The sequence below is a fragment of the Antedon bifida genome, chromosome 1 (assembly GCF_963402885.1).
Source record: "Antedon bifida chromosome 1, ecAntBifi1.1, whole genome shotgun sequence".
Classification (NCBI taxonomy): domain Eukaryota; kingdom Metazoa; phylum Echinodermata; class Crinoidea; order Comatulida; family Antedonidae; genus Antedon; species Antedon bifida.
Window position 1 is genome coordinate 7,312,088 of NC_136226.1, and position 20,628 is coordinate 7,332,715.

The 20,628-nt window shown below is 29.4% G+C and overlaps 1 protein-coding gene and 1 long non-coding RNA gene across 2 annotated transcripts; both read left to right on the forward strand.

Annotated features, from left to right (window-relative positions):
- Positions 1-4,066: 4,066 nt before the first annotated feature.
- LOC144840344 (uncharacterized) lies at positions 4,067-9,012 on the forward strand. Its single transcript, XR_013611906.1, has 3 exons — positions 4,067-4,187; positions 8,364-8,511; positions 8,982-9,012. It is a non-coding gene; the product is annotated as an uncharacterized LOC144840344 (long non-coding RNA).
- A 3,134-nt stretch (positions 9,013-12,146) lies between these two features.
- LOC144851822 (uncharacterized) lies at positions 12,147-19,924 on the forward strand. The gene is made up of 2 exons (XM_078709455.1): positions 12,147-12,585; positions 19,474-19,924. The coding sequence occupies exons 1-2, from the start codon at positions 12,147-12,149 to the stop codon at positions 19,761-19,763; spliced, it is 729 nt and encodes a 242-aa protein (XP_078565581.1). The 3' UTR covers positions 19,764-19,924.
- Positions 19,925-20,628: the final 704 nt, after the last annotated feature.

Sequence of the window (20,628 nt, forward strand, 5' to 3'; positions counted from 1 at the left end):
ATATCAATATGATACCGGCAGTAGTTATACGTTATTAGGTACCGTTATGGTTGTTGGAATGGGAGATAAATACCCAAAGCATCTAAATATAGGTCTATATTAGTTACAATCGTTTCTCGTACGTCATTATAATGAGAGTCCAACACAATACCATACATTTATCATGGTAAAACACTCCTTTGCATTTTCCTGTTAATAAAAAAAAATAATTTTGATAAGAAAATGAAAATACACTGAATTTCCATTAAAGAATACACGTAGTAAGTGATATGTATGCTCAATTCAATAATTCTAAGATACACTATCATGTTATAATTTTAAAACTATATTTTTCAAAATACACAATTTCGTAAAGAATATATTACTAAGTTACTTTGTTAAATCAACGAAATTTTTCTTTAAAAAAAGAATTGATTAATAATATTCTTTTTAAAGATAAAGTTTGTTATCATCGATAGGGGGCGCTATGCTGATTCAACAAGATTTAGGGAAATAATAAGTCAAATGATTACTGTATTCATTAAATGCAAGCTAAGAAAAATCAGTTGTAATCATATACAATGTGATATAAATAACTGAAGAGAAATAATTAAACTTTTTGTAAACAAACTAACGAAACAAATGGTAACCTTCACTTCAGGTCTTCTCATTTCCATTTATTACCTCTTAGTTATGACTAAAAGTGTTTGCAATGTTTTGGCGGTCTTCTTTGAAGTTTGCTTTCCAATTCAATCAAGAATCATAAAACAAAATGACAATTACAAGACAACTAGTAAAGCTCAATGCAGGATACTACAACCGATTCAATTAATAATCATTTCCTTTATTTTTGACTGAAGACCGCCGATCGCACTTTGTCAATGGTGTATGGTTTTTGTATTTTAGGGAATCCCTTTGACATCAAACTGCCGAGTAGGCCAAAGGCCACACACAATTTTACACTCTAGACCGGTAAATTAAAAACACAACTTAATGTATTATTACGTCAACACACACTTTCATATCGATTTGATCATGGATGTTTCACCTACATCATTTAACTGAGACCTTAAAAAATCTAATGTAAATAATGTGACCGAAAAATAAAGAAATAGAAGAAACTTATATCAACAGTGTTAAATAGTATATAAGTTCATATTTATTCATGACACTGTGTAAATAATTTATTTAAAATTACTGTTTTTTTAATCATATAAATGGTCTATGGAAGTAAGGTAGGCCTATTTACTGATGCCTGTGAAGAAAAGTAAGAAAAAATGTATAACATAATAACCAGAAACACATATTTAGGTATATGCCTAAGTATATGTATAATCTAAGCAGGAACACTTATATTAATAATACTATAGTATTAGTATTAAAATGGTATTATGAAACTGTACAAGTTTGGCAATTGTGTAGGGCTAAACAATATGCCGGTTGCTGCTTGTTGATCAAGATTAAATTGTATAAATATTAGACTCCGTTATAATACACTATATGCACACTATACCATATGTAAATCCATAGGCTTACATTACATACAAAACAGTACTGCTATGTACTTGTTGTTTGTACTTTTTAGAATCGTAGATCAAAATAGATCACTTAAATAAACGCTGAGGGGAATCGGAAGGATAAAACAGTCGTCCACTCCATCGAATTAGTAGGCTATATTACTAAATAGGCTGATTGGTCACTCAGAAAAGAAGAACAGTCAAAATAAATTTGACTTAAGTGTCCAGTTCTTCCTCTTTTTGATAACATGTCTAATTTATCTGATTGAACTAATTGAATCAGTGTTTAGTCATAAGAGAACATAGCCGCTTTAAAGTAACTAGAAATTCACAAATCACTTATCGTATTAAATTGAAATAATTAACTACACACCTTCGTACTTATATACTATTATAAATCGTAATTAGTATAGTTAAGGTAGTTGATGATGTTTATTCGTACGTGTATAGCATTCACGTCACACTGACAATAGATTACCTTAAATAAGAAGATAAAAAACGCAAAATATTTACAAATTGTGGAATTATACAATCTCACATTATGTAAAGTATACATAAATGTATGTAACTTATATAATTCAAAATACCATATGTTTATATTTATTCATAACTCGTAAGAAATAAAACTAAAATTAATTGAGTTTAAAAAAGTGAGTGAGTTTATAAAACTTATTTTTTTTTTATTTATTGTTACTACCACTACATATTACCACTATATACTTACTTACATTATAGATTATGTTTATGCATCTTTTTCTGGTGGGTAAGCCTTACAGTTCTAATTTGCACACCAGCCACACATCTCTCTTAAATAATTATAATATAATGTGTATATCTGTATGATGTTTATTGTAAACTAATTCTTTTATTAATCATTTTAAATTATTTTTGGAAACCAATAAAAAACAAACAAACAATAACAAATGTAAAAGTTTTATGCTTAAATGAATACCGTATTGAATACAAATATAATATTATAAACTTTGAACTGTTCCAAAAACTTTGGACAGTTTTTAAAATATAAACGTTAAAATAAAGTTAAAGCTGTTTTAAATAAAAAGAAATGAATGCTCTTAAGCTGTTATTTATATATAATAAACGAATTAATCGAAATTTGATTGACACAAAATAAAAACGAACGGTACGGTTAAATTATGCCTAAACTACTAGAATCCCAATACTACATTTTATATCGTTATTGTCACTAGTGTGTATGACCTAAGATACAAAGTAGGCCTACTATTGCTAAATATTGTAGGGCCTACTCTACATATCAAATACGACGTTAACAAGGTTAACACTTATTATTATTATTCTAATATTAGTATAATGGTACAAATTGTCGTTATATAATTTCATTAAAATCTATCATGTTATTCAGGATCGTCACTTTATCATTTATCATGTCACTATTTATAGTGTGTGGGACCCAATACACAATAATAACAAGTAGGCCTACTATTATTAAATATGACACAGTAAAAGATTAAAACTGAAATAATTCTAATATAAGCATTAAAATCTATCATATTATTATCACAACTATAATTATGTTAACAGCCGTTGTGCCAATCGTCTTCCTCCCTTTACCAACAAGTTTCCATTATTGATATCATTACTATGGTAACCTATAATTCATCTTTTAGAAAACATGTAAAAAAGACACAGAATCAGTACTTCTTTTCAATTGTAAACATTTAAACATATTCAATAACAAACGTTGGAATTTAAGAATATCAATAAAATCTTCGGTGCCTATAAGGTACTAACATACGAGGGCAAGTATTGATAATGAAAGATCCATAAAGTCAGTCGGTAAACGCTGAAAAGATTAACTCATGGAAGATGTAAAGTGCCGACAAAGTATATCTACTACCTACCACCACGTAAGCTACTAGCACCTGGGTATCTTAAAAGAATATTGCAACTATTAAATTCGCTAATGAGATGGTCGACATTGTAGAAAATGCTATCTTTTTTCTATTTTTCGGCAAGTTTGATTTGAAAAACTTGTTTTTACAACGGGCCTAAGGCAACAACAAGCCTATCTCCTTGTATCTCGAACCCCTTTTCTATTATTTTCTGAAAAGTCTAAGTTTGAACCGATAAAAGGTATAGTACGACAATCAATAAAAACGTACTGTAAACCTCTTTATTGTGATTGAAGAAAATATTGTTCTACTGAAGTTTCAGTGCAACGAGTGGACTAATGGTATGAACATGATACCACAACATGTTGTTACATTAGCATGTATATTTATGGATAGATTCTCGACATTATAATTAGTAATGTTTGATAAACACAGTGAATCATATCGTTAAAGCTATATACGACATATTAAAGAATACTCGTTAATTTTTAAGTATGATTTTAACGCGTGGCTATGAAACTTCTCTTAAAAATTAAACAGTGGATGTAAAGATAAAGCAAGATTTTCATTATAGCATAAAAGTAAAATGTTCATTTGGATCAATAAGGTCGAAGCCATCAAAATTTAATACTTGCCATAACTTCCTCATATTTATAAGAACAACTAATCGGAAGTCATGGTAAATTTGTTCATTGGCGATCGAGATGATTGTAACACAAAAAAAACATTTCGGATGAATACTATGTTTTGTTACAACAATTACAATATGTTTCACCAATATCTTCTTGTATTGTATTTACGTATTGGTTGAACCGACACGGTAAGTCTAATTTATATTTCCATCGTTTACGTTGTGTCATATTTAATATTTACATTATTATAGATTATAGGTCAGACTAGTTAAAAACTTACTTTTATAAAACTCAGTGAAACAGAATTCTGCAAACAATTACATCAGATATGGCTATGTTAGGGTATCACTGAAACTTAATTGAAAACAGAGTGTTTTATGCAAACAATATACTAGTATCTACGGCCTACAATTTCAACAAAAATTTTTTCAGTAAATCTATTGTTTTTAACTATAATCTTCCACATAGGCTAATCCGTTTTCATATAGTAAGGAACATACTTTATGTTTCTATTTTAGACACAGATATTTTGTTTTCACTTGTGAGACAGATAAACCCTATAATCCATTGCCAGTGACATTTGTATAATCATTCGCTTCATGGCAAATCATATTTCAATACATTTATATTGACAAGTTTCGCATTGATTGACACTGAAATAAGTTACTTCAGACTCATTTTCAGGAGACAAAACAACATCTTTAAATCATACAATTAGAAAAATTATAACAACTTTCTAGGTGCCACAAACAAAATGTTTTTAATGTGCTGCAAGTCAAAAGTAAAGTATCTATTCCAACTGAAACGCTGATTTATTTTCATCATTGCTCTTGTGAAAAATTAACAATATCGAACGCTGTAACGAAATTTCAGAAGCGGCCGGACTTAGGCAATGATTGTTAACCTAATCAAAGGTGTCAGTGAAACATGTTTTTAAATAAACAATATTGTCAATGGTCAAGAGACATAAGTCTTCACTTTGTCAACCAGTTCAAATTTCTAAAATATTAATAATTTTTTTTTATTTTAAAAATAAATGGAATAAGGAAAGATATGATAAATGATTATAGTAAATAATCATAACTAAATATTCCATAAGCATCGCTAATTCTAACAAGTTTGTAATATTGCTAAATGTACTGTTTACACTTTATATCTAATTATGGCACTATATTATATCATTATTTCTTTTACTTTAGTATTATTATTATTTCTTTTACTTAATTTTAAAAATAAATTGAATAAGGAAAGATATGATAAATGGTTATAGTGAATAAATATTCCATAAACTCATATCCACTAATTCTAGAAAGTTTGTAATACAGTATTGCTAAATGTGTTTACCTATATTGTATCTAATTTTATACGGCACTATTATATACAGTACCATTATTTCTTTTACTTTAAAAAATGAATTAATATTTTAACACAAACAATAGGAAAAGAGATACGTTCTTTGGCATGCATACTGTCAATTGACCATTCATAACATAGGACAGTGGGTTCTTTAGCCTACAATATAAAATGTAAATGAATAATAATAATCACAATTATGTTAAAATATTATAGTCATTTATTACTACAAAATAAACATGTTTTGTAAGCAATTGGAATATTTCTATTCAATATAGAATATGGGAGCCTCATTCTATATTTAGTTATTAGGCTATATACAGATGCAATAATACTATACTCGGTATAAATATGAACAACAAGTGTTTGGTCGTGTAAAGAAAAGTGTTTTAATACGAAAACAGTTGAAATTCACAAAATACAATTGTCATTGTAGATCTAATCAAGGTGTTCGTTGAGTTTATATTACATAGGACAGTGGGTCCTTTAGCCTACGGTATAAAATGTAAATGAATAATAATAATTATCATTATGTTAAAATACTATAGCCATTTATTACTACAAAATAAACATGTTTTCTAAGCAATTGAAATATTTCTATTCAATATAGAATATGGGAGCCTCATTCTATATTTAGTTATTATATACAGATGCAATAATACTATACTATACTCGGTATAGTTATGAACAACAAGTGTTCGGCAGTGTTAAAAAAAAAGTGTTTTAATACGAAAACAGTTAAAATTCACAAAATACAATTGTCATTGTAGGTCTAATCAATAGGTGTTTGTTGAGTTTATATTACCGGGACTGATAGAAAGCTACAGAACCTTGTTAACTCACAACAAATAATGTTGGTTCTTATTCTCAATTTGCAAATTTATTAGCTTCCTTTTCGTCCTCTCTCTCCACCCAAAAAGATTCATACTGATCCATAACATGGTTTTAGAAAAGAGGAACAAAAAGCAACTCATCGAATTAAACAAATGAATGATTTTTGATAATATAATAACTCGGGAATGAAATTTCGACTGCAAAAATGTTGAATACAATAAAAGGAATTTGAAACAAATCAGAAGTTGTGTGTATATGTACACAATCATGTAGTCTTTTTGTAGTAAATGTTGAAATAAGTTCCCGGAATATGGATGTTATATGTTGAAATAAATAATTGTTAATCATTATTATAGAAAACAATTACAATAACTTTATATATAAAATGATATTACTAAAGGAAAATAGAAATTAATGATATAGTTTATATATTAGTTGATTCGTCGGTATTCGACTTGAAATTAAATTTCGCCAGCCCAATAATCCAATGTTATAGGCCTAATTGCATTTATTTTTTAAGGATAGCATTGACAAATAATTTCAAAATCGATTCAGACTCAAATTATGAAAATAATTTATCTCTATGTATGTTTATACATTGTTGATTAAAAAAACCCATGTATATTCGAATAGGGACATGTAGATCTATATTTGATCTTTTGGATTTAAATCACACTATTCATTGTTAAATTAAATATTTAAGTCTAAACCTCAAATGTGGGCCACTCATTTCTTGATATTAAATTCTATAAGACGAAATTCCGTTCTGCCAGGCATTGAGTTTCCAGGGGTTAGAGTTATCCTTATGTAGAGTTTCATTGGCAAGTGATGACATATAATGATAGGAGTTTACTCTCAAAGTTTAAGATGTATTTTTCTCTGAAAATGACCACAAAACTATTAGAAAGTATACCTGTTAATTGACCAACCAATTTAAGAAAATCTTAGAGTCCAAGAAAAAAATCACTTTAACCCGACTTAGATTTCAGCCGTATGGTAATATTCATTCATTCATTTTTTTTTTTGGTCAAAATCACTGTCAACTTATGTACACAAGACAACATTCAACTGAAATCAAGTAAAATTATTATTTATTCTTTTTTTTCAATGATAAAAATCAAAATAACAGTTACATTTATGCAAGTAAGGGGGAAAATTAAAGACGCAAAAGCTTGGGTTGCTCAGAAACAGAACGAATTATACTTAACAATTACTCCGAAAGGGGGTTCCTCAAAGAATACATTAAACAAGTAATTATTTTAATATAAATGTAAAAATATGGTATTGCTTCTTATTCGTGGTCATTATTAATGTAGTGATATTACATTTTTAGGCTGTACAAAGGTTATTCGATTCAGTGAAAAGGTGACAACAAAAACAGGTGCATTTTGATTTCACCTTGTTGGCAGATGGACTTATAACTCAAATCTCTCTGAGTTACCATTATACAAAGTGTCATTAAATACAAATACAGAATCAATAGAAACAATCAGATTTAACCATGGTCTGAGCAGTAATGACAATTCCTAACATAATTTAAGAAACAGCACTTTCTCTATCAATTTGTTTGAGATTGTATATTATCAAGTTACAAAAAAAGTTTTGGGTGTCGTTGTATGGAACACACAACAATAACGTATAGGACAATTGAATATAAAAGTAAAATGAAGTAGAACTATTAGTAAATAAAACATTGATTGTATCGTGCCTAATTAAGTAAAAATATCAAGAAAAAAATTCAGATAAAGAAGTCAATGTTAAAATAACAATGATATACATGCATAACACATTTTTCTAATACCAGTGTTTCTTTTTTTTAAACAGGAGGCCCTATTATTAAACAGAATTTCAGAACGAAAAATAACTTATTTTATTAAAGATCATTAAATAAGCAATTGAATAAAAAATTGAATGAAAGATTCAATTAAACTCATTTTATTCCAATGTTTATCATTATTATTTTGTGAGATCAAATTCGTTACCGTGCCTCAAAAAGTAAATATAAGAAGTCTGATAACAGCAACAAATAGTATACATGACAGTTCATATTTTATCACCACGGCATGTAATTCGTACTATTTTGATGATTGTTACTCATGATTAATAATATATGTTAATACATCATTATTTTTGTCAATAATTACTAATCTCATATCTTGTCTCTTCTCAATCCTTAGAATTGCTATGAAGTGACGAGTTATATTTTTAGTATGATCACCGATAATCCACCGATGCTTATTTCAACCGCCTCGGGCTGATGAATTGAGAGTTAATGACGGCTGGATGATGGGCTAACAGTCAAGATGTTAATAAACTTTGCCCCGTGTAAGTGTTTTATTATATTAATCATTATATTACGTAAATAAATAAAATATTCAAGCATTCGGTTGTTTACTTACACAATAAAATATTATTAATAAACTATTAATATTTCTTTTATAATATACGACTATGGTTTTGAAGTAACAGTGGTTTTGGAAGTGGTTTTTAGAAACAAAATAATTATTTTTTTGTATGAATAGGCCTGATTTTAAATGTTTAAAAACTAAAAGTTATATTAAATGTAATATACAGTCTCACGCCATAAGTCAGATTTTTCATATTGTTTGCATTCTTGCTACTGTATTACGATATTGTAGTACGCTTACTTCGAAGAAAACACGAATAAGACCAGTAAGTGTATTTGTTTTTAGATATAACGTATTTTTCTATGCAGTACCATCAATTTTAATTTGCTTTCAATGTCTATAATAAGCATAAAACTCGCCTATAATCCTAATTCTTTTCATCTATAGGCTAGACGAAGTCTGATAACAGCAACAAATGGTATATACATGACAGTTCATTTTTTTTGTGATGAAATTATTGTTGGTATTATATTGTTTTAAATAGACTTAGGCCTATGTTTTTTTTTAATTTTAAATGTGTATATTATAACTATGCTATATTTTCTATAATTTGATTTTGATAATCGTATACTTTAAAAAGATAAGTTTTTATTTACCCATATTGGTCTATATAAATGGTTGGCCGGCGGTCAAGTTGATGCTGGGTATTTCATACATCGTATGTCGTCAAGTTTTCTAGGCCCATGTCACAAATCAGAAGAACATTTCTGTATTTGCTGCTATTAATTCATCGACTATTCATAACACAATTACGATAAAAGATTTAATAGAAAGATGTGTTTTAAAAAACTAGAATACTAGAATAATAGAAAATAGAATACTTCCAGTATTGAAATGTGACATTTTATTTTGACTTAATCTTTGCGTTATAACTCTAATAATGCCCGGTGGTGTGTGGCTAAACGACAAGTTAAGTACTAGTATTAAGTTTGTTATTGATAAAGTGATGTTAGAAATCTGCGTGTAACTTTAATTCTACATATCTACAATCACATGCAGGTTACACGTTTAGAATGTTCATTTTTTCAATAAAAATATATGCCAGAAAATAATGTTGTATGCTTATTCTTAAGTATCTGTGTATCAAAAAAACATTTAATTCAAAAATGCATTGTTCTTTTTAATTTGACATTAAATGTATTGTTTTTGTAACCTGGGTATGTAATACACATTTGACATTTGTTTAGTAATTTAGTTGCTTTAAAATTCACAATTGAATAGATATAAAATTGTAATAAACAAAATGTCCAATTATTCATAAACATTTCAACTGTGATCTTTAATTTTAGTAATAATAACATAATAATAATGTTATCATTAATCTCGGGTAACAATTAATGATTTGTATATATAGGCCTACATTTTATTATTTTGTTTCATATTTAAGAACAGCCGGTTACATCGATGTACCGACCGCTATATCGAATATACGATGGATCTTTTCAGCTGACTGGGTAACGGCTTGACTAAACGGTTACAATTTAAATTTAACAAGAATAGTTTCTCAGGCTTTTACTTGTACTACTTTATCTTTTTTTCTGAAACTAAGTGAACAAGAATTTGATGAAATAAATAATGAAAATATAATTAAAATATTAAATTATTTAATTCGTAAATAGACATATTTATGTTGTATACGAAAGTCGCCCGCAATATCTTAGGGACATTATTATATTTTCATTATGTAAAAGTTTGTTACGCTATAAAGAAATAAAGATTAATTTAAATTAGATCATAAACAAATTCCAAGTTAATAACACTCACTATATAGAAATATATCATGACATAATTCATACCGTACCACCGTTCAAACCCAGGCTAACCAGATGCTGCTGGCATGAACTAATCAGGAGAAGGGTCCACCTTATAAGTGCTAGGCCTAATCCTCAATACTATAGTAAGTTAACGAAAAAAGAATCATAACCTTAATTTCAGTAATACTAAAACAATTTATCCGATGTTTAATAACATTTTGAGTATATAAATATTAATAAAATGAAAAATAAACATGAACGATTTCTACAAAAAACTATAAACAACCCGAACTTTTGTTTTGGCCTAGCCGTACTAGTGCATAAAGTACAAATATTATAAATATACAATATATAAATAAAGTAGAAAGATTTGGTTACACTTTGACTACTCTAATGTTAATAATGTATATACAGCTAAGACCTAGCTCATATTAAATATTGTCTCAAGATGTCAACATGAGGATAAGTTGTTAATAGGAGCTAAATGCATGAAAACGAATGGTTCATTGTAATAGTTTACGGGACATTGGTTTTTATTAACGCCGGTGTATTCGATTCCATGATCCGAAAGATTACGACGATATACAGTGCCTACAAGTTGTAAACGAGAACACAAAATGATTTTACATGCTATACTTACCCGGATGTTAATAAGGTTAATATAATTATAGGCATAATTAATTATATAATTTAAAAATAATTTAACGACTTTTCTAATGTGTTGACCCACGAATTAACCAATTAGGTCTATGGTGACATTTTGTTTTATAGATTTAGTTTTTAGACTCAATTTTTAAGGTTTCTACCTCAAATTATAACAAAGTATAAGTGAATAAATCGATCGTCCATCTTTATAATATTATCATTTATAATAGAAAGAAGCAACAATGATTTGATTATAATCATGAAGGAAGAATACTTATATTTCCATGTTATAATTAAGTGCGTACGTATTGTAAAAACAATATGGAAAGGCAATCAAATTAGATCTTCAAACACGTTTTACACTTTGATGTGCCGCTGATGAGTTTTAAAATCACATTATATGTATGTTATTTTCATTTCCTAGATTAATAAATAAACAAATTGGAATCTTGTTTCAATGTTCAAAAGAAAACACAATAGTTTGTAGAATAATTATTATATAATTAATATACTATGAATTATGTCGGTTTTATAATTATAAAAGAAGAGTTTCTGTGATTTTGTATTTTGCTAAAGGCATCATTTTATGACATTAATTGAGTTAGCGTGCTTGTTGGTGTCTTGTCCTAGTCGGTGGTTCTCTTCTGATCCTTATAGGTAATTTACGGTAGGCCGTTAATTGGTGTCTTTGAGGAAGCGCCTAGTTAGTGTGTCTTCGATGTGTTTCACTATTCAAAACTCAAGCAAACATTCCTTTTGTTTCGTTGGTTGATCGCAATCACGTGACAGTTAGTGTGCAATAAACATGGGTGCATTCGATGAACTCTGTGAACTACTGACCAATACAGATCATAAGGGGACCATTCCGCCAACCAACTCGTCTGCATTTGTACTTCGGACTTAATTTCGTCACTGGATGGACATTTTGATTTCGCAATAAACCCACCTAGGAAATTTAGTGGAATAAACAAGTTCAACTTTGAGCATATCAAATATCGTCTCTGACACACGTGAAAAATATACTATGAAGAATGTATTTACTGCTGTATCTTGACCACTGTTAGTTAAGTTCAAATCAGCTGTGCGCATCAGATTCAACGATTTGCTTAATTGCTATCTTTACCGAACAGAAAACAGTTTTGTTTTGGACACTATGCAGCAATTTGAGACGAAAATACAGAACCCTCATTTGGATGGGCTCCAGAATGCAGCATCGAAGTCGTTTCATTCTTATAGCCCTTTTTACGAGAGCCCAGGCAACAATAATACTCATCTACCGTTACCATCTAACGGTAGTTACGTAGGATTTGTGGGTACTTTTCCATACCATGGAACCGGTGCATGTACCACGGCGCCGACAATACCGGCTTATACATCTGCCGAATCGGGCCCCTGGCCACTACATCATTCCGAGAAAACACATACGTTTTCACATTTTTATCACCAATCGCCGTATAACTCTGGGCCAGGTTTTACTTCACCACCCATGGGACAGAATGAACTATCACATATGAAGAGCCAATTTCATTCCGTATCTCACTCGCCAATCCAGTCGGCAGCTGCATTACAACGAAGTGGTCATACTTTACAAGGTAATAAAATTGCTACTATTGTAATCAAAACGAATTAGTCGTGACGTATTTTAAGCGAGTTTGACGTAAATTTAATACCCCTACAGTAGAAAAAAGTTAATACAATTTTAAATTACAGGGGGTAAAAAGGCCTTGATATAAATACATACGATTATATTTCGTTAAAACATATCGATTTCATATTGACGTCGAAGAACTTGCTCATGTCGTTTATTCACCACGGAAATTGTAAGTTAACGATGATCTTCTTTTCAAAAACTTTTGTTAATGTACAAACTATTTTCGAATATTGGTCACTTATATGCATTATTTCATTTGATGGTTTATACTTAACAAAATGTTATTCAATAGTTGTAGGTGTAAATTCCATTCTTCGTTAGTTCCAAATATCACTGCCAATAAGGTTTACCAAAATATAAAATATAATTGAATGTTCCTAATAACCACGTCTTACAAATCAAATCAAAAGACAAATTCGTATAATGGTTTGAACAAGAAACTGAAATAGATTTCAATGCAACCGACATTGATCAGATGTAATCGTCTTATCATTATTATAGCATAAATTAGAACAGTTTATCTTTAATAAAGGGAGATGTGGCAGTTCTATGGAAATATATAAATAGGCCTAACTAATAATAATAATAATAATAGTTAATAATATTTTCTAAGCGTTTTGGATCTAGTCTAATTCAGTATGCTAAAGTATGTTGGAGCTCTGATGTAAAGTTGATTTTGTAAGGAGGCAACATCGTCCCTAATTAGGCATCATCAGCTGATCTGCTTTATTTTTAGCAATTTAAAGTACAAGAATTGTATAATAATATATAAAAGTAGGCTTATGAATGTGGGACAGCCTATAGCAGCCGTCGAGTTCAGATGAAAATATAAGTTTAACTCGTGTTCCGTAGTCCATAAAAGCCTCATTAGTTTTTTAAAAGCATTATGTTTATTGATAACCCAATAGTACTTATCTTGTGATACATGCAATGGAGAAGATAGTGTAAAACTATAATCCATCCATGCACATGATATAATATACGTAGCACAGTACAGTATCTATACATAGCCTAAGTACTAATATAATACAAACGTCTATATCTTTTAGTAAACAGAACGTTTTCTATTATTCGTGACGTCATTAACCTTTCTCTTGTTACAATTAACTAGTTATTATTACTGATTATTATGAGAGCAAAGTGTATTGAAATTTCACAGTGTTTTGTTAAACTTCGTCAGTATTCGTTAAGTCCGGGAAATAGTAAAAATTAATGGTACGCGCTGCCTTTGATGTTGAACTAACAACCACCATTGAAAGTGATTTTGTCTCAGTATTGTTCCTGTATTGTTTCCGTTTTTATATCACGTAGTTTTTGTTTTGATTCGTTTTATAAAAAAATTGACATTTTACCCAATGACCTTTGTGACCTAATTAATAATACATTTGCTGATTAAATTATGTTTTATTGTGTGCATACGTCTTACTTCTGTTTGAATTAAAATGCGTTCTTACAACGTTTCTGTTAACTTTGGATTTATTGTGCAGTCTCCAGGCAAAGAATAACATTTGCATATTTTACAGTATGTAGTTTTACAATTTTGTTATTTTGCATTGATTCTACATCGAATAGTCACGCTTTCTATTCAACGAGCATTATTTGAATTTATTTTTTATAAAGCACGTTAACTATACATGTTTACAAACAAAATCATATTTTGATTGAATGAATTCTGACGGAGAAGGCCCTGGCTTGTGTGTAGGACATGGGCTTGGTTTACCAATAGGCCTAGTAACTTGCATGCCTAACTTAGGGCAAACAATGAGTCACCATTAATATTGGTATATTATTATAATATTTATGTTTTTATAATGTTTATAGTGAATATGAATATAAACTTACAGACTTAAGTCTAACATCAGGCATACAGTTATGCATACAATATGAATTAGTGTGTCTGCTCTCGCATGGCCTAGGCCTATACAAAGATTAATTCCTACTTATCAATCACATATTAATAAAATGTATATATCTTATACGAGTTTTAACATTAATAATTTTTCTTTATCACATTATTAGGCCTACTTAAGTGAAATAAGCGTAAGCTGTAATCTCAATCAACACGTTTTGTACCGCAATGTATTGTGTACCATTATTTGTTTTATAAAGTACAAGACACATCGTTTGTTGTAAGACACTTAAACGAATAAATAATGTTGATCGGTTATTTATAATATATTCTACTATCTACGGTAACATTTCATATAGTTGTTTGAAATACTACAGTTTTAACATTTGTTTTGTATGTGTTTTTTAAACAAACATAAATAAAGCAAAATTAGGGCTATATATTCGCTTACAAGACAAATAAATAAATAAATATCAAAATACGAAACGTAAAGCTAATCAAATAAAACTATGTATAAGTTCTTGTATATGTTTTACGTTTCTATCATTAATAATAATAGAATGTTAGATTCCTCAGCGAAGCGGGAAGCTATTGAAACAAGCTTGGGGCAGCCATTAAACTATATAGGAAATCGTCCGAAAGCAGCCTGAGCATAGCCTAAGGAAATAATAAACCTAGCGCTTGTTAAAGCTTTAACAAGCGCAAAGATCTTTATAAATATGTTGAAACAACTAAACACTAATTAGTAAATTGAGTATAATTAGATAATATAGTTTTATACTTTCTCAAAATAGTGACTGTTTAATAACGCGTTTGCTTCCAGATGCAGACGTTTTATGCAATTATTCTGACTTTTATTCTGTGTCTCGTGTAACAGCTTAGATTAAAATACTAATTTGAAAGTATTACATGATTACAAGAAAAATTATATAGGCCTATAATTAAAGAAGTAGATTTCATTTTATAACTATGTTCTATATATTAATGAGTTGAATAGATAATAGGCCTAGTGTTGTTAAATAAACCATTTCGATAGCACTAATATCGCCATTTTGACGATTGTTATTAACCCATATATTAGCAGTGCCATATATTCTGATACCTTACGGTATACACTGATGTTTTATTTTGAAAATTCTTGGCAAATAATTTAGTTAATAGTTTCAATAATGAATAATCAATTTAAAGTTTATAACATTTCTTGTAAACTGTGTTCAAATTATGTTTAAAGTCTGTTTTCATTCGCTATTAAACCTTTTTAATATAAAACTGTAGTAGGTCTATATATTTCAATTCTATATTCGTTGTTATGCTTTTCTTTCCTTCAATAAAGGAAAAGCAAGAAAAGCAATAAATGTACAAAACAAAGTTAATTACCAATGTAAAAAGATCAGACCCTAACCCTATTAGTATTAGCTACCATATGATGATTATCTAGCTTGAGATAGAAGTGTTGATTATTTTAAACTATTTTTTAAATCACAGGGAAATATTCATAGTAAACCATATGTTCTATGTTCAGTGTTGTTACGTATATTATTTCCACTTCAAACGTGTAGGACCGACCAAGCCAACGGGACCCCAAGCCAACAAACAAAACGTTTTTTGGGTAGGAAGAGTGAGTTTATAGTGAGGATTGACTGTTATATGCCTAATGTATTGCATTTAATTTAACTTTTCGATTTTAAAGTACTGTACATAAACTATACACACACGCCTAATAGACACATTACACGTTATCTTGTATAGGGGTTAATGGGGAGGAATATTTCTTGTTGAATCAACTTATATTAAACTAATGTTAGGTATTAATCAGTATGAATATGCAAATGAGCAGGGCCAGACTATAATCACCTTTTTCTTTGTCGGTGTTTCGGTATCCCTTTGAATCTTACATCCAAGGACTTGTCTGTTGAAATTGTAATGTTGCGCCTGTGTGAGCTGTTAAAAGAGAGTTAAATAGGCCTACTTGCCAATTTTATCACCTTTTTGCTAGTAAGGACATTACTGTTTGTATGTACACATAATGATCATCTTCTCATTTCCGATATCAGACTTATTTACGGTCCGGTAAAAGTTAATTATTTAATTCATCTGGTTGTTATAAATCTCTTGGCCTACGGCAACAACATCACAACTTCATAAGTAGGCATAAACATACCGGTATATTGTTGATTTCCCTCACATCTAATCTAAACGACTATATAAGTAAGTCTACAGTACATGTAGATAAAATCATTAATTCATTCATATCTCTTTATTAATGTAATTTTATTAATATTTATAATGTACATGAGGCCCTATTACAAGAAAAACACCCACAACAAAAGCGGGTGTAAATAAGCCTATATTGTTTCGTGCTTTGTCCAACAGTAATATACCGTCAATAATATAGAGGTATTGAATTATTAGACCTATGTTTACGTTGCTTATTAATTGTCTATATTTTAAGAGTGTTTGTCTATTAACATAACTTAAAGCTGTTTTAAGGTGCTATTAGTTAGTTTAACAAAAACTTGAAAACACTAGGCCTATCAGTCCGCTGGAAATGTTTGGCAATAAAATCACGGTGATTACGGTAATTTATAAATTGTTTTTAAAATAATACAAATAAAAATAGGCCTTATATAATATTCTTTTAGGGTCTATTTTGATGACGACGTATGAGTACAGCAATGGCATGCGTTCTATCTTAAAATGTATCCACATAGTTATTAATTTTAAAACAAATAGATAACCATGTGCGGTAATTGTCCGTGTTAGGCTATATATTTATTTTATTTTTCATTTATCTCTAGTAAACATTGATTTTGAGGAAGTTTATAATCGTGAAGTACGATCAATGTTAATGATTACAGTGTACCTATTGGCGACCCTGTCGTCTGTTGTAGTAAAAATAAAATCGAATACATTGTAACTAGTCGGTTTAGTTAAACCACCTAAGTTAACATGCAAATGTTGTTGCATTTTCTGTACTCTATAGTTTTGACAGTCATCGTACTATTTTCTACAACAAATATGGATTTTTCTTGCCGATAAACATGAAGTTATTTCGTTGCCAATTGTATTACAGATTGCTTTATTTGACATTGCTATCGAGTTGAGATTTGCACCTGTCTATAAGCAGGTCATAATGACGCTGTCGGTTCATACTGTTTAATAGCTTAGGCCCAACTTATTCTGTCTCAAATGGAGACAAAAATGAATTTATATCAACACTCACAACTGAAGTTATGAGCGATAAAAATGTCGTATTGATGAAGGTGAAGGCTGATGGGAGGAAAAATAAAAGTCAAAATCTCAGCAAGGAAAACAGCAGATGATAAATGATATTGTTTCTTGTATAAATTGAAATCCATGATTATTCTATCCATTATATATATATACTATTATTATTATTAATATTATTGCTCTGTTATTAACTTAATTTGGCAGTAGTATTGTTCTTTCAAATTGAATATACTGTATAGGTCTATTGGATTTAAGAAGAATTTCTATTGTTATTTTATTATGATAATGGACAAGTAAAGAGTTTCGGTATTCAATATTCAGTAACATATTAAAAAACGATTAATTTCACATTACATAATACAACATCAACCTAACAATAATAATGAATATTATATCGTATTGAATAAAGTTTTACTTCCACAGTTTTCTAAATCCTAATTTTAAGTAAAATGACATATTAATTGTTTTCTTACTAACTTGAATATTGCCGCCATTGCATTCTGAATATAGGCTTACAATTTTTTTAAATAGAACACATTGCCACTTAAATGTTTTCTTGTTGGTATTAAACATTTATTACTCTTAGTTTGATAGAGGTCTTAACACATTCCCTAATTTTAAATTTCATACAATCGCTCAAATTGAAGGTTACTATTATTATGATTAAAATTTAATCTTGATTTTAGTTTTCTTTTTTTTTAAAGATTTCCTATGTCTTATATTAAAATCTATCCTCTATCATATAGAGGTAGGCCTATGCCTATTATTTCTAATCCCCCCCCCCCCCCAAAAAAAAATATAATGAAAAATTCAAACACATTTGTCCAATGCGCCATGTGCAATGTATATTGCGCAATGTTTAATCTGTTACGCACAAAATGATTTGTGCATAATAATTTTTTTTTAATTTATTTAATCGGTATATAAAAATATATTACAAAACGACAGTTAAAGACTGAAATGAATTGTATTACAAATAAATAAAAATTAGTTAAAATTGCTATAAAAATAGAAACATCTTATTAAAATTAGATATCGTACCATAAAATTATAAACCATACATGAATAAAAAACCTTAAAACATTCACTTATTACATATCTAAAAAAAGAGCTAGTGATGCCTATTAATTATATCCACCATGGTGGGAACTGGAGACGACCTAAGTCTGCTGGTTTTACAATGAGGTACTTCTAGAAATCGGTTGAATCTGAGAGACCGAGCTGGCTTATGAAGAGGGGGAAGTATTTCTCTAAACAGCTCGGATTTTAGTTTAATGCGCATATTATCAATGCAATGTACATTCGAAATCATCAATAACGATTAGGTTATATGCTTATTTAGTCTAAAATATGAAGTGAATGTTGAATCTTGTCCTGAATCTTAACCTATATATAATACGATTAATGTATAATTAACTACGAGATATTATTACTATATTCTTGATTGAGTTTCGAATATTAGGCCTACAATATGATTGGGTAATATGAAATCAATGTTTTAATTATGTTGTTCATTCAGCTCATAAACTCATGTCAGTATAGGGTAAGAAAGAGAAATCGTCTGTAATGACCCTAATCTGGTAATATAACAATTTTATTATCTATAACATTTCAACAGTTTTATTACATCATCCAAGGATCCAAGGGTCATCACTTCTGAACAAATTACTAGGTTTGTCATGTTTTACGATCATGAAAATGAAAAGAAACATTAGTATAACAAGGATTGTATTCAATTTATCATTACAGATGGACCTAATGAAAATAGTTATAACTGGATGACTCAAACTACAACGATACGAACACGCAAGAAACGGAAGCCATATACAAAATACCAGACGTTTGAGCTGGAGAAAGAGTTTCTGTACAATATGTACCTAACTAGAGAGAGACGATCACACATATCAAGGGCTCTTAACTTGTCGGAGAGGCAGGTGAAAATATGGTTTCAAAATCGACGAATGAAACTGAAAAAGATGAGGACGCGGGAAGAACGGGATCGCAAACAAAGGGAGCAAACCCAACAACCCACAAGCTAATTTATAATAAGTCTGACGCCAAAAAAAGGACATTTTCTGGAATTTAGTTAGAAAACTGATGAATATATTATTCCACTGAGGTCCATGTTTGACCTATACTGTTAATTAATTTCTGAACTGGAATTAATAAGTTACTACAGCAGGACGAACTCTATAGTAAAATTGTGTTTATAAAGTTGAAATGAATATACTATAACACAAAACCAAAGATCTAGGCATTTTTGATTGTATAAACCTATGAGATCGATTGATTTTGATATTTCAATTTGAAACTCTTTGTTTTTGAAGTTGAAAATATTTTTTTGCTAGTGGATACGTTTTTACGGTATTGATGACATTGTATTTATCGATTTATCATAAGACTTAAGCATCAATCGGGTGTAATTGAACAAAACCATTGTAAAAGATTTGATAATTAGTTTATTTAGGACAATATTAACCTGTTATTCCACCATATGAACTGAAATGTCATGAATTAAAATTAATTAAGAAATGTTATATGGTAACTGTCTATGACCTGGTGACAAAGTTCATTGATTTAAGTAAATAACCAATTAATTCGAGGCTTTATAAACACGTGCGAGAATTTCATTTTAATAATATTGTATTATGTTAGGCGTTGCTACCTACCTAATGATGAGGGCTTGTAAGTTTTCATTGTTGAATAACATGCAAACTGTGAGTATGGGCGTTAAAGTTAATTTAGATGGAGACACGTTTCTTCTGGTTATCTCTATCATTTGCGACATCCTTTCCACAAAATGCTCCAATGCGGATTCAAATGGCCCATGACAACCATATGAACGCAACACAATGATTGTAGTCTGCGCGTCAGTCAAGGTTCCAATCCATCACATTTTGATAA

Coding starts and splice junctions, on each gene's coding strand:
- LOC144851822 (XM_078709455.1), top strand. CDS start 12,147: ATGCAGCAATTTGAGACGAAAATACAGAACCCTCATTTGGATGGGCTC. Junction 12,586..19,473: donor AAGTGGTCATACTTTACAAG/GTAATAAAATTG, acceptor TTATCATTACAG/ATGGACCTAATGAAAATAGT.